At 34.1% G+C, this 23,648-nt stretch overlaps 1 protein-coding gene across 1 annotated transcript in view; it reads right to left on the bottom strand.

The window, feature by feature from the left end:
- The window catches only part of LOC123551035 (sushi, von Willebrand factor type A, EGF and pentraxin domain-containing protein 1-like), a 102,618-nt gene that overhangs the window by 7,219 nt on the left and 71,751 nt on the right, over positions 1-23,648 (bottom strand). The window contains exons 31-46 of the mRNA XM_053540053.1: positions 20,909-21,232; positions 20,086-20,457; positions 19,709-19,768; positions 19,019-19,192; positions 18,346-18,459; positions 17,426-17,536; positions 17,113-17,193; positions 15,962-16,051; positions 14,858-15,028; positions 12,659-12,835; positions 7,455-7,631; positions 6,711-6,887; positions 5,963-6,139; positions 5,596-5,772; positions 4,617-4,793; positions 3,256-3,432 (exon numbers count right to left, since the gene is read on the bottom strand). Of these exons, the coding sequence (XP_053396028.1) occupies positions 3,256-3,432; positions 4,617-4,793; positions 5,596-5,772; positions 5,963-6,139; positions 6,711-6,887; positions 7,455-7,631; positions 12,659-12,835; positions 14,858-15,028; positions 15,962-16,051; positions 17,113-17,193; positions 17,426-17,536; positions 18,346-18,459; positions 19,019-19,192; positions 19,709-19,768; positions 20,086-20,457; positions 20,909-21,232 (2,736 nt within the window). The remainder of the gene's footprint in view (positions 1-3,255; positions 3,433-4,616; positions 4,794-5,595; positions 5,773-5,962; positions 6,140-6,710; positions 6,888-7,454; positions 7,632-12,658; positions 12,836-14,857; positions 15,029-15,961; positions 16,052-17,112; positions 17,194-17,425; positions 17,537-18,345; positions 18,460-19,018; positions 19,193-19,708; positions 19,769-20,085; positions 20,458-20,908; positions 21,233-23,648) is intronic.

The following is a 23,648-nucleotide window of genomic DNA, read 5'->3' as shown; positions in this document are numbered from 1 at the left end:
CGTGAAGTACATATATCATTGTCAAAAATATCAATATATTCATTCATTTCTGGGACATTTGTATCAAATACAGTGAAATCGGGAACATTCGCAGTCCTAGCATTAAAATCTCCAATTAACATAAATTCTTTATCAAAAAGTGAAAACTTTGTAATATACACTTCAAGCTGTTGTAAACCAGACACTTTTACATAATTATAAAATGGTGAGTTTTCTGGAGGAACATTCATACACACATAAAGTACATCTACTTAGTGAAATCAGTGATTTTTCTAACAATAATATGAAACCAAAACTAAAATCCTTATACATATGCTTTACAAATGGCAGTAAATGGTTTTAACAAATACTGTAACACCACCAATAGATTGGCCTCCAGCAACAGATTGTATAGCTTACAACAGAATAATGCATGATCTGGAAACTCAGCTTTTTGACTGTCAGAATCTAACTCCCAAGTTTCTTGCAAACCAAATATATCATAAGATTTCAAAATATAATTTATATTATAGTTTATCAATTTAGACGTGAAACCTTCTATATTCCATGTCAACAATTTAATGTTGTTCCTCAATTGTGCTGGGCGTTGGCCGTCGACCTATTTACTACATAAACTGTCATTGTCAACATCATTGGGAACTAACTCCATATCGTCTGTTTCACACCTATCCCTGACATTATTAGCGTTAGCACTTCGGCGTGCTTGTTCAAAGACTCTAGATTCACCACTATATTCCTCTGGTGTAGGCCTGTCCGTACATAGCTTCCCGTTCTTGAAATAACCTATTAAACCCTTCCGCTTAACCTCTTTAAGTTGCTGGCGCTGTACATATGAGATATCATTTGATAACCTAACATCTTTCTGCCTAAGAACATCTCGGAATTTAAATAACTTAAATTTATCGTCACTATTTGTAAACTTAACCATAACCATCCTAGGCGCTACTCCTATCTTTTCGCCAACACCTTTAGCATGAATTATAACCTCATGAGAAACCTTATCGTTACTTTCCTCAGTCACACTCAGGATTTCCTCCTCAATTATAAACATCAGTGGTTTATCTTCATTTTCTTTCTCTTCTAGACCAAAGATTCTGAAAGACGATTTCAATTTATCAGACTCTTATTATCATCAACTGTTTTTCTATATGACTTAACCGATCTTCACCTTTTTATACGCCCGAAGGGACGTATTATGTTATGACGCTGGTATCCGTCTGTCCGTGCCCGCAAAATGATGGTTAAGTCACTGTATAACGGTATTTTCTCTTTGATGTCATTCATTCCGTTCTGTTTATGTGACCTTTTTCTTTTTATGTGACTGATAGAACAATAGAGAGAACGATGGGGGTGTCACATAAATACCGTTTCGTTAGAACGTCCGTCCGTCTGTCCGTCAGTCCGTTAGCAATTTCATGTCCGCTCTGTAACTCTTGAACCCCTTGAAGAATTTCAAGGAAACTTGACACAAATGTTCACCACACTGAGAGGATGTGCAGAGCGCATGTTTTGGATGTCTCGCTTCAAAGTCAAGGTCACACTTAGGAGTCAAAGGTCATAACAGTTTGTTTCGTGTCCGCTCTGTAACTCTTGAACCCCTTGAAGGATTTCAAAGAAACTTTATACAAATGTTCACCACACAAAGACGACGTGCTGCGTGCATGTTTTGGACGACTCCCTTCAAGGTCAAGGTCACACTTAGGGGTCAAAAGTCATATCAGTTTGTTTTGTGTCCGCTCTGTAACTCTTGAACTGCTGGAAGGATTTCAAAGAAACTTGGCAAAAATGTTCACCACGCTGAGACGATGTGCAGAGCACATGTTCCGGATGACTCACTTCAAGGTCAAGGTCACACTTAAGGGTCAAAGGTCATATATGACTTTGCTTTGTGTATATTGCTCTGCATTGCAGTGCTCTTGTTTTTATTTTGCAGATCTCTTTTTTTTACACACAATATTTTTTTAAATTACTTCCCTTTTATGTTACTATAAATAGCTTACTTTGAAACTTTTTTATTATTGGCCGTAGGGAAAAACCGAGACCATTTTTCTGTGGTACAACATGGATGGTACTTCCAATTTTTAGGTCTATTTTAACATATCTGTACCTGATAAGGATTTTTTTGTAGACTTTGAACATTTTTTTTTGTGGACTTAGATTTGTTTTTTGAAGTTTTCCTTTTGTTGTTCTAGTCCTTTGGGCTACAACAGTCAAGTTCTTAAAATTTTGCTCCCATCCTGTGATGTAAGCCTTCGGGCGTATATTGCCCCGCTTGATGTTCTTCATTCAATGATAATGCCGAAATGTCATCATCTAATACAACTTGTCCGTATTGCAGAATATCATTCCTCTCCTCAATGCTTCTCATATAAGCAAACTGTTAACGTCCAATTTCATTTACGTTCGTACGTAAATTGTCTGTAAAGATCACCATTTGCGTGAGAAAAGCTGTCATGACAGATTAATATTGCAACCGGATGTTTAATATTAATATTAGAAGTTGTTACAATATCACTCGTTCATGAGGACCACAGTCTTAATTCGAATAGCATGACTTTTGCTCGGCAATAAAAGTCGCCGACCACACGTCTACTTCCATAGGAATCCTGCTTTTGATATATATATATATATATATATATATATAATGGGAGAACCTTCTTATTATCTAATAACCTTCCATCTCTAGTCAGGTTTCACATCTTCAAAGTTAGCAAACAATCCAAGCATTCATGTGGATCAGTATACTGACACTTGGTTTGTAGTTTTTGTAATGATACTGTGTATATTACTCAACAAAACAAGTGTCAGTATACTGATATAAACATTGAATTCCGGAAAAGGACTGCCTAATAGCATTCGAGTGTTGAAATTTCACATAAGTAGGTGGAACACAGTTTTCAGCAATTGTTTATTTTTATTTTTGTACAAATGGCATTCATTTTCAAAGGGGGACAATTTTTTCAGAATATTTTACGTATCCGTCGTAGGGGGCAGTACGGCAGAACATGTAATGGTCAGGTGAAATATTGGTAACGATGTTGTTCGTTTATCAAATATTTCTGTGTTTTGGTGAAACTCCTTAATCTAAAATCATTCTACGTACTTAAGTCGGATATAGCAGATATATAAACCAAAATCTCCAATTAACATTGTATCAAATTTCAAGGATAAAACCTCATTAAATGACAAGTTTATCCAGATACTACAAACGCAACATTCATCATGTCAATATAAAAGAATTTGATGATTTCATACCAGGTGTACAAGTTGGAAGTGTTCCATTCCAAGTACTGTCAGATGTACACGTCCGTTGCAAATCGCCGGAAGTATGCGTGTACCCGTCTCCGCATAGGTATGTAGCAACAGAGGATTCTAAGTTATTAATTGACGTTGTAACAGTTGCACCAGTTACATTTTCTGGCTCTCGACAATCTGTAAATAAGTGATATATTGCATCTTTCCGCTCATATATCATGCATAAAATGTTTCAAACACAAACAGCCCGCCCGCTTAGCTCAATAGGAAAGAGCGTTGGTCTACGGATCTCGGGGTCGCGAGTTCGATCCTCGGGCGGGGCGTATGTTCTCCGTGACTATTTGATGAACGACATTGTGTCTGATATCATTAGTCCTCCACCTCAGTTTGATTCATGTGGGGAAGTTGGCAGTTACTTGCGGAGAACAGGTTTGTACTGGTACAGAATCCAGGAACACTGGTTAGGTTAACTGCCCGCCGTTACATGACTGAAATACTGTTGAAAAACGGCGTTAAATCCAAAACAAACCAAATCAAACACAAACAACAAAGACATTCAAAAGCAATCTCCATTGATTCCTTAAATACTTAAGACGAAGGGAACAAACATGCTCACGCAACATCTACAAATGTCACGACATTTCACCGATACATATACCTTACTCATACAGATCTGATTTTACCAATAGAAACCAGTGAGTAACGGCCTTTATAATGATTATAAATATCAGATTTGATACAAAATACCTTATATATCATTTATTGATTTGTCATCGTGTAAAGAAATAAATGCTATTTTGCATCATTTAAGCAGTATCAGCTCGAATCGGTACTTAATTACACATCGAAGTAGCGGAAAACCCACAATGTGCACTTGAATACCATTTCCTTAATCTATCTGCATAGTTTCAAAATATTAGATAGAAAATAATTCTAAGTGAACGAGCATTTTAAAGAATTATCACATAAAACGTTTATCAGATGATTCGTTCAACTAAGACCTTTATGAAGAAATGTTTGGCATGCTATTGTTTTAAATGATTTGTGTAATTTTATACAGGGTGTGCAAGTTAGAAGTGTTCCATCCCAAGAACTACATAAAATGATAATACATTCAAATTCATTCTAAATAATTTGGTCGGACTTATCAGATATATCAACCATAATCGCTAATTTAAATTGTAACAAACTTTAAAGTATAAAACTCATTAAGTGATTAGTTCTTCCAGAGACTGCTAACAATTCGTATATATATATATATATATATATATATATATATATATATATATATATATATATATATATATATATATATATATATATATATATATATATATATAAAGAATATGGTGATTTCATACAAGGTGTGCAAGTGGGAAATGTTCCATTCCAAGTACTGTCGGATGTACACGTCCGTTGCAAATCGCCGGAAGTATGCATGTACCCTTCTCCACATACGTATGTAGCAACAGAGGATTCCAAGTTATTACTTGACATTGTAACAATTGCACCAGTTACATTTTCTGGATTTCCACAATCTGTAAATAAGTTATATTTTGCATCTTTCCGCGCTTATATAATACATACATGTTTCAAACAAAAACAACAAAGACATTCAAAAGCAATCTCCATTGATTCCTTAAATACCTACGTGTTAATTATTAGGACGAACTGAACAAATATGCTCAAGAAACATCTACAAATGTCACGACATTGCAACAATACATTTACATTATTTTATACAGGTATCGTTTTACCAATAGAAACCAGTAAGGCACGGCCTTTATAATGATTATAAATATCAGATTTGATACAAAATACCTTATATATCATTTATTAATCTGTCATCGTGTTAAGAAATAACGGTTATTTTGCAACATTTTCAGCAGTATCAGCTGGACTCGTTACCTAATTACACACCAAAGTAGCGGAAATTCCACAATGTGCACTTTAATAAAAATTACTGTGAAATCATTTTTATTCGCGTAGGACGAATTTTCGCGTATTTTGCGTTAGGACCGATGCGCGAATTTAAGACCGCGCTATTATTATTTTTTATTATATTTTTTATTGCTAAAATTGAAAATGCGCGAATTAAAGCCCGCGCGAAACAGTCCTTCCTCACGTTTGCGCGAAATTTCATGCCAGCGAATTTAAATGATTTCACAGTACTTAATCTATCTTCATAGTTTGGAAATGTTAGATAGAAAATAATTCTAAAAGAACGGACATTTAATTGAATTATTTCATCAAATGTTTATTAGAGGATTTGTTCTACTAAGACTTTCATAAAGAAATGTATTGCATGTTCATATTTATAACGAATGCATAATTTCATACCGGGTGTGCAAGTTGGAAGTGTTCCATTCCATGTACTGTCGGGTCCACATGTACGCATAAGATTACCGGATGTATGAGTGAATCCATTTTGACAAACATATGTTGCAACTGAATTTTGAAGAGTACCAGCTGATGTCGTTAATTCAGCGCCCGTCGAATTTGGAGGAGTGCCACAATCTACATATATGATAATATATAATATTTTTTATATAATTTATTGAGATAAAACAGATATATAAATCATAATCGTCAATTTAAATTGTATCAGATTTCAAGGTGTAACCCTCATGAACTAATTTGTTTTTCCAGAGACTATTAACACAATATTCTCCAAGTTAATATATCAAAGAATTTGGCGATTTCATACCAGGTGTACAAGTTGGAAGTGTTCCATTCCAAGTACTGTCGGATGTACACGTCCGCTGCAAATCGCCGGAAGTATGCGTGTACCGTTCTCCACATACGTATGTAGCAACAGAGAATTCTAAGTTTTTATTTGACGTTGTAACAGTTGCACCAGTTACATTTTCTGGATCTCCACAATCTGTAAATAAGTTATTTGTTGCATCTTTCCACTCATATATAATACATTTAGGTTTGAAAAACAAACAACTAAGATATTCCAATGCAATATCAATTGATTCCTAAAATACCTTAATGTAATTTTTAAGGAGACCTGATCTAACACGCTCATGCAAAATCTAGAGATTTAACGACATTGCACTGATACCTTACTTCATACACATCAGAATTTAGCAAAAAGCAGTAAGACACAGCCTGTATAATGATTATGAATATCAGATTTGATACAAAATACATTATTTATCGTTTATTGATCTGTCATATTAAATGCTATTTTGCAAAATTTTAAGCAGTATTAGCTGGAATCGTTACCTTATAGCAAATGGAACTTAGGAAAATACCACAATGTACACATATTATAATATTTCCTTGTTCTATCTACATAGTTTGAAAATATTAGATAAGGAATAATTCTAAGGGAACGGACATTGTATTGAATTATCACAAAAAAATCAGAGGATTTTCTCTACGCAAATCTTCATGAAGAAATGTATGGTATGTTCATGTTTGAAACGAATTGCGTCATTTCATACCGGGTGTGCAAGTTGGAAGTGTTCCATTCCAAGTACTGTCGGATGTACACGTCCTTTCCAAATTGCCGGAAGTATGCGTGTACCCTTCTCCGCATAGGTATGTAGCAACAGAGGATTCTAAGTTATTACTTGACGTTGTAACAGTTGCACCATTTACATTTTCTGGATCTCCACAATCTGTAAATAAGTTATATGTTGCATCTTTCCGCTCATTATGATATATTTACGTTTGAAAAACAAACAACCAAGTCATTCAAAAGCAATCTCCATTGACTTCTAAAATACCTGAATGTAAATCTTTTAGAGGAATTGAACAAACATGCTCACGCAGCATTTCGAGATTTAACAAATTGGACTGATACATCTACTTTACTTCATACAAATTTGATCTTACAATGGAAAGCAGTAAGTCACTGCCTATATAATGATTATGAATTTCAGATTTGATCAAAACTACCATATATATCATTTATTGATCTGTCATAGTCTAAAATACTAAGTACTATTCTGCAAACTTTTCAGCAGTATCAGCTAAAAATACATACCGAACTTGCAGAAATGCCACAATGTACAGTTTTTGTAACATTTCCTAAATCTATCTGCATAGTTTGAAAATATTAAATAGGAAATAATTCTAAGTGAATGGACATTTTATGGATTATAACACATAAAATTCTTATCAGAGATCTTCATGAAGAAATGTATTGTATTTTCAAGTTTTAAACGAACTGCGTAATTTCATACCGGGTGTGCAAGTTGGAAGTGTTCCATTCCTAGTACTATCGGATGTACACGTCCGTTCCAAATCGCCGGAAGTATGCATGTACCCGTCTCCGCATAGGTATGTAGCAACAGAGGATTCTAAGTTATTACTTGACGTTGTAACAGATGCACCAGTAACATTTTCTGGATCTCCACAGTCTGTAAACAAGTCAAATGGTTTATCGCGGCCAGAAATTTGTACAAACCGGACAGAAGTTGCGAAATTGTCATTTGTGCAGGAAAGAAGCGTTTACCATAATGTCCAGCACTGGACAGGTATAGTGACCATGCACGGACAAAGCCAATTTTCTCAGAGGGGGTCCGATCCCCTGCCCCCGCCCCCACATCCTGGAAATTTTGAAATTTAGCACTTCATTTTTTGCATTCTGGAACAGTTTTATGGACTAACCTGTTAAATTTGGGAAAATGATAAAATCAAGCTTTCTTGAAGGTTAAACTCTTAGTTTCTTTTAGATAAATAATATGATATATATGTCGGGGTCGTATGTAGCAGCAGCCGCATATACTTTACATGCAGTCCTAATGTTGCCTTTTTCGAAAAACATTTTCTTTCCTTCTTGTCTTCTTTCCTTTTTTAAAGATTTTCCAGAGGGGGTCCAGACCCCCGGTCCCCCGCCCCCCCCCCCCACCCTGGATCCGCGCATGGTGACATATCATGCTTTCTGTTTATGCAGGTAAACTTGTGTTTGGTTAAATTGTCTGAACAGTGTACAAACTCATTACTGTTTTTTCAGGCAAAGGTGGAAAAAAAAGTGGTAGACAATGAAAGCAGTAACATTTTTATTAAAAAAAATAAACAATGAGATAAACATTTCCAGCATCTTTGAACGGTTCAAAAATCCCATGTTAAACATACGATAAAGCCCGAAACGCGTGAAAATGTTCCGAATGTAAATCGGGTGAAGTAAGCGCTCTATATATAACAGTTAGATTATGCGTCTAGATTGATTAAACTGGGTGAGTCTACTTACTTATTACTTGAGGATGAAAAAAACGTGTTTTTAAAATGTTGCTCTTAAACAAGGGTGGCGGTTAAACTACTAAAAGTACAACAACAGTTAATTCACAACAAATCGTACGGTATGTTTTATAATCAGTAGAAGCTAGTCGTATTTACGCTTATGAGACCTGTTTCACCCACAAGTAAAGCTTTGACAGGTCCATCATGAAATATTTTCCCCAGCGTGCAAATACTTGTCCTATTCAATATGATCGCGGCCTCATCTTTCCGCTCATTATGATATACTTACGTTTGAAAAACAAACAACCAAGTCATTCAAAAGTAACCTCCATTGACTTCTTAAATACCTAAAGGTAAATTGTTTTAGAGAAATTGTACGACCAATACCTGTTGCTTCTTACCGCTCATTATGACATATTTACGTTTGAAAAACACACAGCCACGTCATTCAAAAGCAATCTCCATTGACTTCTTAAATACCTGAATGTAAAACTATTAGAGGAATTGAACGAACATGTCTGTATTTGTAAGGTTGGCGTGGCCCTTATAGACAGGGATCCTCACCCTGTATTCATGAATCTTGTAACATCAAGCCGTAATAATGAAATGAACGAACTGGCACGCAGAAAATTGTCATTCAAATATTCCAAATTTAAATGTAAACACAAAGTCACCGCATCCGAATATTCAAATGAAGTAAGTATAATAGTCTAGCACTACCACTCTAAAGCATCAAGTACCACCACAATCCGATAATGTATAATACAAAATTAATTCAGAATTAACAGTTCTATCAATTCAGTATTCACTATAATATTCAAGAATTTTAAAGGTGGCAGTTTACAGACAGCGATCTGCATACATTTTAAGGTATTGAAATTAATATTTAAAGTAGCAGTCCTAAGGTAGTGAGTTTTATATATTTTTTAAGGTATTAATTTAATAGGAAACGAAAATAAAGTAAAATAAGGTGTCATGCATCCTTAGCCAGCACTTCAGACACTACAGCCTATGCTGGAAAAAAAACCAAGAATATATGACATTATACATTCCTTACGAAAATGTAGTGGTGCCTTAAACATGTTTTACTCAGCTGAAACACTCGGCACTCTAATGCCACACATTCAAAATGCAATCAGCACAACAGACATCACTGACTAAAGAGAAGACACAAAGGATAATGGAATATTTTAATAAGGTAAAGATTCTATCCATATTGTTTAGTTTCTTTTTATGAAGACTGTGCTTATCTTTAATTTAAGTTCCCATTTGTATGGGCAATAAAAGTTGAAATTATTATCTACATTTTTTTAGTTTCTCTTGAAAATAAAACAGGGAGGAGTGTTGGTCTATAAAATTTAGTTTCTTTTAAGTGCAGACTGTGCAGTTCTTTAATTTTAGTTTCTACTTGAATGGTTAGTAACAGTTGAATTTGCTCCACATAATTATATTGTTTAGTTTCTCGTGAAAATAAAACAGGGGGAGTGTTGTTATATAAAATTTACTTTATCTTAGTGCATACTGTGCTATTATTTGATTTTAGTTTCCAGTTTTATAAGTAATAACAGCTGAAATTACTATCTATATTTTTTAGTTTCTATAGAAAATAAAACAGGGGGGAGTGTTGTTGATTAAACCGTAACGTATAACACAATAAACAAATGATAGTCCATCCATCTTTTAAAATATTTAGCCATGTGTACAGACACTTCGAGATTTAACAACATTAAACCGATACATCTACCTTACTTCATACAGATTTGATGTTACAAAGTGAACAGACATAACTAGTAACAAAACTGTGCCATTTTCAGCCAAACTACCAGCGGCGGCGAAATATGACTTTTGCATCTGAGTGCTTAGCCAGCTAGTATTGTTAGTGGTGGCAGATATACCAGCGTTGCGTCGCCGTGTGCATGAACTGCCTATATATGATACCTTGCATACCTAAAATGTCATTGCAAAATCATGATTCGGTAATATTTTGATTTTTCACTCTGTTTCCGCCATGCAATCACCTGAATGCTTGCAATGCTCATTTCAAGCTTCTCAAGCGGGAATTGAAGGACGACATTTCTGTATAGAGGGAATAAGGTTTCATTTTGCCATTTCAAAAGAGCATCTGCTCATGACGCATCGAACCTAGAATAAAGAAGCATGTTTAGCGTTGATTGTAAATTTATGGTGAGCTTTACAGGGATGGAAGAAGAAATAAAATCTAGAATGTTGGCTGGAGTAAGCTAAAGAGTTTTAGATTAATGTAAAGTGTCCCGCGACCGTCCCTCGGGTACATTTGATCTTCAAAGAACAATGCCTTTCGTTACATGCATTTACTGAATGGTTCAGGCGAAGTAGGAAATACAAGTGGCATCCTAAAAATAATGACAATCGCGCTCTCCCGTAGAAGTTTGATACGGAAAAAGAAACTCGCGTTTAACATGGATGATACATGAATGACTCCTTTATAATCTTGCAAAGTTTTACTAGTATTTAAAGCTATCGTTCCGTTTCGGGGATATATAATTTTGAATGCAGTGAAGTTATATCCACTTAGCAAAATACATTTAGCTATGAGAAGCTTACAAAATTCTGAAATTAGAGCATAGATGGAAGTACGTTGTTCCTTAGAAATACCGGCAAGGCAGATACTCATTGAATTGCATACTTCAAGTCTGCTGTATCAGAGAGTGGGTACGTAAGTTTAGAAATGGCTGGGCAACCCTTAAAGACAAGACTTATACTAGCAAGCCCAAAATAGCAGTGACGTCAACATTGGTGAAGACGCCAGGTACACACAGCCGGTGAAAGCGTCTTTTCTTGGCATTTCAACGGGGAGAACTCATGAGATTCTCACCTAGCACTTGGGTTTAAGAAAGGTTTGTGACCGATGGGTGCCTCCCGTGTTAACCGAGGAGCAAAAGGTCAATAGGGCCAAAGGCACTAAAGAAACGCTAAAAATCAAGTTAAGATGATAGCACAAAGCCACGCATTTTCTTTTGTACTTTCGTTTAATAGCTTTTAGTACTTTGTGTCTATATCTATAAAACTTTCCAGTGACTGACTTTCCTGACAGCGTAGGAATTTGTACAGTTATAGTTTGTTTGCAATAACTGGTGTACGGTCACCTTTATGCAGCCGCTGTCTGTTGTCAACGCGACTCTGTGGCCCACAAAAGAATATCCAGGTCTCCTGGTATGAATACTTTGACGTGATAAACTAAATTCGAAGTCTGTACATAGACTTTGTATCATATTCCAGCAAGATTTTCATTAGTTTTAGAATGGCCCTCGTACTTTCTACAAAGATCACTTTGTTTGGAAATATTCATTTTATTTTATATCACATGCTTTTTTACTGTAAATCTTCTATTTTTGTAGCCGAATTACATGTTATGCAGGAAGCAATGTGTTGCGATATACAGAAAATCTCTCTTGAAAGAATCGTCTACTTCTTTGAACAGTTTGGCGTTCATTTTATGATAAACAAAGGCCTATAAAATACTTGGAATATTGAAGGATATAAAACAGCATAAAAGATCACGTTCAGGTTAAACATAAACAAGTAAATGTTTTACAATTGACTTAAATACTTTTAAGAAATTTCATTCTTTCAGAATATATGAAAATTATCATATAAGATCGAAGAGAAATAATATTGACATGCGTTAATAAAACTCTATAGTGAAAGCTGTTAACTGGTAAAGCATGACACTGACTGTATTCATTGGTTTAAATTAGATGTATCGTTTTTTTCTAAGCTGAAGCATCGAACATGCTGTGTTGAATTTACATAGCACCTGAATAATTCAATGATAGTCAAAATTCATCGATGGAAAGTAAATATATAATGTCGAAAAGATAATATATAAAGACGAACGACTTACAATTCACTTCAGATAGAAGTGTCTTAAAACGAATGAAATAATAATTAAGAAACCTAAAACGTCTTTAGTTAGTGTAACGATGAGGCTTTCCTAAGAGTGTAATAACAACGTTTTACGTATATTAAAAACAAATAGTTACAAAGTGCAGGATGGGCCGATAGTATTAAGCCGTTCCATAATGCATTAATACCTTATGATAAAATGAAAATATTGTTTTTGAATGCTTTAACAGTAATGGTAAATATTTTCTGGCCACAGTACTGAACAAGCTCTTTGCCACTTCACCTAAAACGGAACAGAAACAAATACACAAAGGTTTACCTGGCGTGCATGTTGGCAATATTCCACTCCATTTATGGTCAGATCCGCATGTTCGTTGTAGATCCCCAGATGTATGTGCGTATCCATCTGTACATACATATGTTGCTACTGAATTTTCAATATTACCCTTTGAAGTTGTTACTGAGGCACCGGTCGCATTTTGAGGCGGACCACAGTCTACGAGAATACAATGAATAACAATAGTGTATGTTCTGATGATTTCAATCATATCTGTCATTTTCTCAAAGAAAAAGACTGAATCATTTCTTTTCTTGTATATCAAATCTGAGATTGTGGAAAAAACTGATTCTTTATGACATAATGTTTGTATGTAATCGTCATTACTATTGATCTAGACAATCCTTAGAAGATAGGAAAGTGTTTTCAACATTAGGTCAGAATGTCCATTTAATGACAACTTAAAAAAACCAATTTAACTGATAATTCTATAAACAATGAAAAATGTTTATAATGCAATTCTAGGTTCCAAGACTTCAGCCTCTTCAAATAGTAACCAATTGGTAGTTCTTTTACCACTTTAGCTATAGCTTGATCGCTTATCTCTAAAATGTAAAAACGCCCTCATTGTTGTATATCATGCCGCTGTAAATTGTACCTCTATTGCATGCAACATGTTAGCTGTGCCAAATTGATACTAATAGTAATTAAAGACTTTAAGCATATCATAATGCTAATAAGCAGATGTTTACGTAATAACCCTGTAATTGTGTGTAGTATTATAAGTTGAAACATAAGGAAAACGCATTTTCATTGACAATTTCACAGCGGGATCACTTTAAAATGTTTTAAACTAAATACATGTCAATAAAATAATCCCACGTGCCTGTTTGCAGTCTTACTGGCTTTTGTGGCGGCGCAGTAAAAGCTACACTCGCAAGAAAAAAAGACTGTAATTTCACCTGGTCATACGAGTAAAATCAAGATGATTCTAGTACTGTCAGGTCATCACATACGTGACAAATGATGGGTATGTGCTGGAGTGACTGTAAAATGGTCTATTTATTGTAATTATGTAACAATGGTAAAAATTGTAAGACGACCCTATTGAATGCAAAGAATGCAACCAAGCATTGTAATAGCACACTTTGATTGACAAAGTCTGTTCATTCTAGGTAATGATAAGTACAACACTCCTCACGCCCCTAGCGCCAGATTAAGCGGAATTTTATTAGACAGATCAAAGGGCAATTTCTCCTTGAAAAATCATCCCACCGGAACATGAAGATAATATGCCTATCTTCTTTTGATAGTGAAGTTTCATAGAATTTTCGCTGAAAACCAGCCAGTGGCTGCTGAGGAATACTAAGGGCAAGAAATGGTACTGTAGTACAGTATGTTAAATATTCAAAGGCCAATCTCTCAGCGAAAATCATACAACCGAAACATGTAAAGAACTTTCTCCTGACAGTGAAGCTTCCATTAATGCTGCCGATGAATTCCAGTCAGTGGTTGCTTAGGAATACTCTGGACAATAATTGTACTGTAGTATAATAATGCTAAATAATCAAAGGGCAATAACTCAGTTCAAAATCATCTGACCGAAACACGAAGATAATATGTGCATCTTCTATTAATAGTGAAGCTTCCTATGAGGTTTCGCTAAATTAAAACCAGTGGTTGCTGAAAAATACTACGGACAAGATTTGTACTATTATATACAAATGTTGAGTAATCAAATGGTAATAACTAAAAGAACAAAATTCCGCCCGAAAACAGCATTTTCTCCGATATTAAAGCTTCCTATGACGTTTCGCTAAATTCCAACAAGTGGTTGTTGAGAAATACTCCGGGCAAGAACTGTCGGACGGACGGACGTAAGAAGCGGCGACTCTCTGCTACCCTTTATGGGAGCACAGAAACAGTAGAAGTTCCTGGACCGAAAACATTACCAGTTGACAAAATCCACGACATTTTAATAATGTGTTTTGTGAATACTATGACTTTGAGTCTTTAATTACGATGAAGTTTTTAGTAGGTTTGAAACATATCCGAGAAATTTCCTCACTATACAACCATCAATCGAGAGGAATATAAACAGTATATATCTAATATCTCGCTATTTGTTAGTTTTTGAATAATGAAACACGCAAAGTTTGAAGGCGTTCATCAACCATATACTCTTATTAAGGATCTTTTGATTTGTTATTTGCCAATAACAGAGAAATAATAATGACTTACCAGTAATACAACTGGCATTTTCCCAAGTGCCATTTGCCTGACAGGAAATTGCTTCAATCGATGCCACAAAACCTGCATCACATGTTACGGCAGCCGTTGACTGATACGTTGTCATGTCGATGTCAGTAAGGGATATATTACCATTCTGAATCTCCACGGGATTTCCACAGTCTAATTAAGGTAAGAAAAAAAACTTTGTTAACTATAAGAACATCATTTAGTACTTGCAGTGATGACATCAAAGTATAACAATTATGTGCGATGTTTACAAATGTGAAAAACTTATGAGTCTTTACATGAAATGACTGTTTGACCAGGATTTATCACGTATAATCATCGTAAACAAAAGCTTGATACTTTATTTTATAAATTCACTGTATAGAATATGTATAGTCAATCGCAAATGTCAAGACCCATGCTAGGAGAACGATATTTTTGTTCTTTATAATTTGATATCGAACACAGTACGAAAGTATTGATTTAAGTAGATATTTTAACAATTATGTATGGTATACCTTTCTATTTTATACTAAATTTCAATAGTGTGACTAATGCTTTTGAGCGTTTTAAATAAATTTTATTGTCTCGCTGATAAAAATTTCTTAAAACGCCAAGAATCACTTTAAGATGTATTTTTCTTGTAATTACTAACTTATGGTTACGTTTTCTTAATTTCGAAACAAAAAAAAAGACATAAAACTATAAAACAGGGGTGTACAGCTTTAAGTATAACATCCGTGTCCGAACATACATTATTAAGTGTCTAAATATTCGAACCATTTTAAAAGTAACTACTATGCACTTTAAAAAAAATCGTAACTCGTGATAAGTCACAAATGTTATTCAAATATGTATCGGGCACTCGCGAATTAGTATCAAGTTACAGTGCAATATTATGTAAATAATTATGCCAAGTTGACTCCCTCCTTTAACGCGACCCCGGACCTCACTGATAGAAGAAATAATGTAAAGATACGTTTTAAAAATGAAGTAATAATATAAAAAGATAATACATTGTATTAATCCCCGCCGACTGACCATAAACCAATATAAACAATTGCATAGATTTGAAATCTGTGTCATTTTGTTATACAATGAAAGTACCTTTTGCTGAGCATTTGACAACCTCCCATTTGCCTATCACTAAACAGCTAATATTTCCAGTGCTGTCTTCAACATCAGTTGAACCGCTATCTGGAAACAACAAAAAAAACATTAAAGTTGAATTTAACTCTTTTTATGTAAATTTGTCCAGTGATCGCTTTGGTGTCTATGATACCAGAGTATGAAAACAAAAATGCATTAAGATATATATCCAACTCTTTCTGTGTAAATAGTTCCAGTGTTTGCTTTGGTATCCATATACCACTGTGTAAAAACAAAAGTGCAATAAATATATCAAATTCTTTCTTTGTAAACAGTTCCAGTGCTTGTTCGGTATGCATCATACCATTGTCTGAAAACAACTGTGAATCAAAATTATTCAAACGGTTTTAATGGTGATAGTTTCAGTGCTTGCTTCTGTATCAGTTGTACTGCTGACTGAAAGCAACAGCAGTACATTAAACGCACCATCTTTGTCAATGCTCTTGCTCTGTTGTTACATATATAAATAATGTACATGTACAACTGAACAAAATACTGAACAATATCTGTAAATACGACACTATATCTTGAGATATATCACCAAAAGCTGTAATTGTCATTTTACACTGTCGTCAACATCCTGATCAAACAAGGCGATAGCTTTAATTGAACGGTAGCTATAATATCGTTTATGTCTATACTGAAAGGGAATGTTTTTTCTTATGGGTCTATTTCGTTTTTTAATAGAATTACATTAAATATTTTGTATATCGGATTTGATACCAAATACTGGCCACTCCTCTAGGAGTTACTAACAACTTCCAAATAGGAAATCAGAGGTCGAGGACGAATGACTTCAATCATTGCCATGTCCCAAATCGTAACCTGTTGGCAGCATTCGCCGCTCCCACATCGAATTCACGACATCTCAATTTATATTTCCGCTCTTCCTTCTGACCTAATTTGATGGGTATATTGCGAATAAGACGTAAAATATATTATGTATTTTAAAGAAGGTCAATGCCATCATAACGTGCAAATTATAGTTGGGTCTGATAACTATGATTATACTTGCAAACTTCACTTCAGGACGGTATATGTGAAGTAGAATGAAGTGAATTAATATACCTTTCAAACGAAGTGGCCTCTATTTACAAGATAATATTTACCATTGCATGATAGGCCTACTTGAGAATCAACACAACTCGTACCACATAACATTTGACCTTCAAGACAAGACTGCTCACCATCTGAAACGAAAGCAAACACTCAAGAATAATAACATTTCATTTCACTCGTGCAGCAGCGATACACCATTTTGTATGACAGCTCCGTGGACAGTGTCCATTTTATATATAACTTATAGGCAATAGTATTTAGTGATTTTGAACCTAATTTGTTATCTGACTCTTGAATGGGATGTGTAAAAATTAGCCTATCTTTTGATAGCTTTTAGCGAACAAAAAATACATTATGACTTACCACACAATAATTCGTCTAAGATGTCGTCACAATGTGGAAAATTATCACACCACAAACTGTTGTCGATGCACGAACCATCGCCACACTGAAACTGGGTACCAGCACAATTTCCTGTAATGGTAGATATTAACCTTCAAATAATTTTGATTAAAATTTATCTCAGTTCAATTTAAAGACGATGTTTTTATGACACGAAGAAAGTAAAAAGTCAAATGACATAATATATTGGTACTTTATTCTGTCTTTAATAAAGCATTAACATTAAATATCACATTGTATAATCTGAATGGTATGAAATAGAAACTCCCTTAACGATACTTCTAGAGAGAAAACACGCCTCTACGAATAGTATGGAATGGAACAGTCCATGTTATTTACTGTTATTCACAGAACAAAATGACAAGTGGAAGCTTTATAAAGCTCTAAATAATCTTTATAAATTACAAACATAATCTTAGTTTACTCGGCGGTGTTCATTCTAGAGATGCTGCAATGTATTCTTAACTTACTATTTTATAAAAATAAATTAAAATTTTCAACTGATGGAGAAAAATCTAAAATGTAACTTTTATCCTAAATTTTATGTTTCCAAATATTCAAATTGTTTTTAGCTTTTCGCATTGCTCAATGGTCACGTTATCTGGGTGAAAGAATAAGTTATAAGGACTGTTCCATTTCAAGACAAATCTTCCCCATTCACCCTCAAAGGGGCATTTTAAATTATATTTTCCATACTGTATTCTTACCTTTTATTTCAAAGCCTTCATCACATACAACATTTTACTTTTTTCACAGTGCTCACTAGGCACCTTATCTGTGTGAAACGATGCATAACAAAGACTGTTCCTTCCACGATATGTCCTCCAAGTCTCCCTAAAAAGTGCATATATACTTGTATATGTTTCATACTGTATTCTTACCTTTTACTTTAAATCCTTCATCACATATAACATTAGCTGTTGTGCCAAAGGTTGTACTCCCACTGATGACAGGTGTTATAGTGCCATTGGAGATATCATACGGTGTCCCACAATCTGTGAAATATATTTCTATATTGATTTGCATTTTAATTTTTAGAGTTTTAGAATGGCCCTTTCACATTCAGTTTCATCAAAGAACTAATACAAAAGAATAAGGACAGACGTTATTAATTAGATTGGGTCCAGAATGGCATATGCACTTGTTCTGCATTATAGAAGTGGGAATACTACCACAGAGCTCAGATTTAATTCAGTAACATTATGCTAACACAAGTATATTAACATTGTATTACTGTGTTTCCCACATTAATTCTGTTGGGTCCAATATTTTAATGTGATTTTACTTATTCTCATTTGCTCTGAAAGTTAAAATACCTTTATTGAAAATGTTGCAGAGCCAAAACTGTTCGATGAACAACAATGGAACTGAGTATTTTGTAAATTAAACAATGGTTAAAATGGCCACAGAAGACGCTACAGTTTATATTACTTATATTTCGCTGCAAGCCATTCATTGCAACCATTACCTAATCAAACTAATTGCCACGTATTTAAAGGACACATGTTTTAAACAAAACTTGTCTTAATGTCTTAATCAAGTATATATCTTAACCTTTGAGTGAACACGCAGTACTTTCCCACTCGCCTGTATCTAGACAACTGACATTTAAATCATCTGACTCATATCCATTGTCACAGATGACCTCAGCTAATGAACCATAACTACTGTTGCTGCTATCGACGAGTTCCAATTTTCCATCAGGAATAAGGCCCGGAACTCCACAGTCTGCAATAATTTTATGTAACATTTTTATCAATTGAAATATCGACGTCAATTTACTGCGGATAGCATTGCCTCATTAAAAAAGTAATACTGTATAACGTTAAATGTTAAAGTGGAAAGTGGAACAAAATTGGAATTGGTTGAGAACATAATGCACAAAAAGACTACAACCTGTCAGTTATTCAAAAGAATAATACAGTTCAATATTTTATTACTACCTGGGGATTGGATATATCGGTAGCTCATCTTTATTCTTGACTTACCTTTTATGGTTCTTCAAAATAATAACAGCTTAATGAAATGAATTACTAGATCATTTTATTTTATAAAACATTGCAATTTTACCATCATGGTTATTTAATTCATGATTTGCTAGTAAAGATAATTGACCACACATTTACAACAAGACATGTCATCTAGTGTCAAAAGCATTAAACATAAATGAAATTGACACAAGCTTAATTTTGTTTATTTCTGCTACGACTGACCATTATTCACATATTCATTTGCCATACTTACCACGGCATACAGTTTGTTGTTCGTATGGGCAGCTGAGTTTAAAGGCAACTTTTTCAGACACTGAAATGCAAAAAAAACATGGCAATTCACTCTTCTAGTTTAGCTAATAATTTGATCAATCTAAAAGTCATAAAGTATATTTTTCTGTTATTTAAGAACCAGTCTTCTTTTATGGTCTATGTGTTTATTTTAATAACAAATTACTACTGTGTATAATGCTTACTAAAGGCCTGAATTTTGGGTATGTATTTGTTGTTGTCGTAAAGAGCAAACATGGCTTAGATAGTAATCAGAAAAGAAAAAGCTTATACTAAAGAACAGTAACATTCACATTTGTAAAATATTTTTAAAAATCTAAAAATTAACAACATAGTTACCTCCAAATCCGAGGAAAATGTATCCCTCTTGATTTTGTACAGAATTATCAATTAAATCAATTTTCACGTAATTGGTGCTAAAGCTTATCTCATCTATCCTGTTTTCATAATAAGATTTACAATTGATCATACTGAGAGATGTACTTGTACCATCAACAAAATCAATAGTTTGTTCACAAGTTGCTGCATCCAAGTACATGTCTGCATCAAGTATATAAAGGTTTATACTCGACGTGCACGAGAAAACTTCTAAAGAACACGAGCACGTGCTATTTCCAGTCGTCACGGAGGGATAATTCTCGTTTGTTAGATACACTGGTTCACCTGCAGACGTTAGCGTTTCATCTGAGCAAATTGAAGTCGTCCTCGATGCTGTATACAAAGAAAAATATTAAGACAGATTAAATTGAAAACAAAATACAAAAGTCAATACGAAATACTTTTTATATACTTTGGTGTTACAATGTAGCAGCAAAATGACTTTAGTGGTAGACCTAAACGATCTAAAACATGAAAAAAGAAATGTTGTAGTTAACTAGCTAGCGACAGAAATCTGTTGACATTTGACAAATATGTTGGACATATTTGTTTTTGCGGAAAAACGACAGCTCAAAACGGTGAAAGTAAGACTGTAGGATAAGGCTCATAAGACATGCACCTGTTTTTATGTCGAATTTCTGTAACAAAATGAATCAAACTATGATAATTTGTTTCACAGTACCATACTGTATTAAAGAGTGTTCTTCATTATTAAATATTATTAAAGCACAAAGACGAATTTGGATTTTTATCTTTAATCTTAATTTTGAATTTTCCCACTTACCAGGTATGCAGTAATATTTGACAATAATGTAAGAAGGGTCGTGGACACCCCCACTTCCAAAATCACGTTTACCATCAAGATCAAGCTGGACTAGTGTACATTCATTTCCACCCGAACACTTACGACGGACAGCTTGGATAACGCCGGAATCTGCACCAGTACTAAAGTGACTGCTGTCATAGTTACAGCATGTGCCAGTGCAAGTTGCATGGTACCAGAAGTACAAGGAATGAACTGCAATAATTTCATTGCTTCCACAGGTTACTTTTATAGGAAAGTCACACGATGTGACATTTTTTAGCTCTTCTTGTGGTAGAAGTTGACCTGAAATAGTTCAAAACAAAAACTCCCATTTATGGTATTTTGATTTTCTTATTACTTACGGTTTGTTTATAGTTAAATAAATAATGTCAATCGAAGAACCTTGTTAAAGCGAAACAGGTTTAGACAAGACTTTGTATTTCATTTACATAATGGAATCTAAAGTATATATAGGAACTTCGAATAAAGATTAAGAAACGTTACATTCTCGACACTGTTTGAAAGATTACAGCAATAATTGTTTTCCTACTGCTTTGTTAGATAATTAGAATATTGAGATTATTAAATACAAATGGAACATATTTCTTTGTAAACAACTGAATACAAAATTAATCAGAAAATATTTATTAATAATACTTTTCACTTGAGTTATAGTGATCGTCAAAATGTAAGCCCGTTAATGTAAAATCAAGTTTCTAGCTCTACAACTACTATCTTCTACCTGTTCAATTGATCATCAAAATCTGTTACCTGTAATAAAGTTTAAAACCTGAATGAAAAATATCAAACAAAAGGAATATTCATCCATTTTAGTCCTTTTAGAGTAATGTATTATGAATTTTCCCAATAGTATGTTAAAATGTGATACATTTTAATTTCACTTCCAGAATGAAGGAATTTTAACGGCCGTCGCTCCTATTAATTTTGAATACAATAACATTAAAAATATATAGTTTCCCAGTGCACACACGCTAATTGAAGCGGATAGCGTATTATCGACAAATAAGGATTGTAAAAAAATATCTTAGGTGCTAAGTTAATTGTTTTACATAAGATTTTAAAAGCTTTCTTTCATGACATTAATTCGGTTTGTATTAGTGCTTATTTGCTACAATTGTCTTTACCTGACCAACCGCAAATAAAATAAGCATAAAAACAATCACGATAAATATGGAACATAGTCAAAGTAAGAAAAAAACTGTTTTATGTCAAACATATGCCAGTCAAAATAAAAATCAAATGTCACTCTAAAGTTTGTCCTATTTTTTAACGTGTGACCCTCTTAGGTGTACTACAGTTATATGCAGAACAACATGTCTCTTTTGTTTGCATTGTTGCAAGAGAAAAACCTATAGTATTCTATTGTGTCATCAATTTTGAGACAATACCGAAAAGAAATATTGTCTGTACGGCAGTCGACAATGATTAAAATAAATTCGAGCTGTGGTTCTATACACTTTTTATAATATCTAAAATGTAAATATTAATTTTAAATTGGACTTGTAACCTTATACTACTGTGCTGAATGGCAGGCACTACAATACACGAGTAACTTTAAACAACTAAAACAATATACTTGTGCGGTGTACTATATATCTAGCTTTTATATTGCTGTACCATTAACTAAGCATTTTAGTGCAAGGGTCAGCTAAGTATTGTGGCTAGGGTACGTTTTCTGAATAATAGGGTCTGTTTGTATAGGCATTTATTTTTCTAATGTTTAACTAAGCATTCGATCGAATTAGTAATCGTTGTGTAAAATAAATGATGACTGAATTGAATTTCTTGGCTCCATTTGACGATCGGGTCTTAAAACTAAAATAATGTGTCACACTAGGAACGGTCATCCATCAAGGTAGATTTTGCTCAATTTTGGGCACTATTTCAAAACACCCACTAGTATTTGTTATAAAATATAGATCAACTAAAAGCCAGTCATCTGCAGACAATACCGGACCGGTCTTATAAGTTTGAAACTTTGGCACATTTTGGTCTCAAATATTGAAATCATTGCTATATATTGGTTGAAAGCATATTGCATGCCTATACTTGACATACTGGCAGCATTCGCATGTTGAAAAAAGACTCCAAACTGATTTAACATGTGAAATTTATTCATACACCCCTACCCTAAATTGTGATTGTCACTTCGGTTCAAAAATTACGGTGTGTCCGTTTGGCCAGAAATATTTTTCTTGCATCAAACATGACCCCTACTTTTCTTTGGATATTTTTACAGTATAAACGTTGCTCTACAAGAAAATGTAAGTTAAAGAAATTTAAAATGGGTCTAGGTGTGTATTGCAGCATTGTGAAAACATGTCATTTTATATAGAATATATAGTGCTGGCTATTTAGTGTGTTATAACCTTATAAACGCGTTATACATGTGCTCAGCCAATGTGCACTCACATATTTACAAATACTCATTGTTTAATGTGAAGTGCTATATTGGCCACATCATTCTTTAAATGTGGTTTTTCCTGGTGGACTTTTGTACATTTTTACATAATTCAACTGCCACCTGTCTAGAGAAGACCAAATGTGTGCATGACTGCCAAACTGCACTTAGAGATCAGACTTCTTATATTGAATAAAGGTCTGACTCCATAATTATTTCTGATCTGGTTATGCATATTTTAGTACATTCCCGGATGCAGAGCACCTGGTTGAACAGGTCCGTGCAGGATTTTGACGA

Source organism: Mercenaria mercenaria, chromosome 4 (genome assembly GCF_021730395.1).
Source record: "Mercenaria mercenaria strain notata chromosome 4, MADL_Memer_1, whole genome shotgun sequence".
Lineage (NCBI taxonomy): Eukaryota > Metazoa > Mollusca > Bivalvia > Venerida > Veneridae > Mercenaria > Mercenaria mercenaria.
The sequence above is the reverse complement of the archived record's forward strand: the minus strand, read 5'-3'. Positions and strand labels throughout refer to the sequence as shown.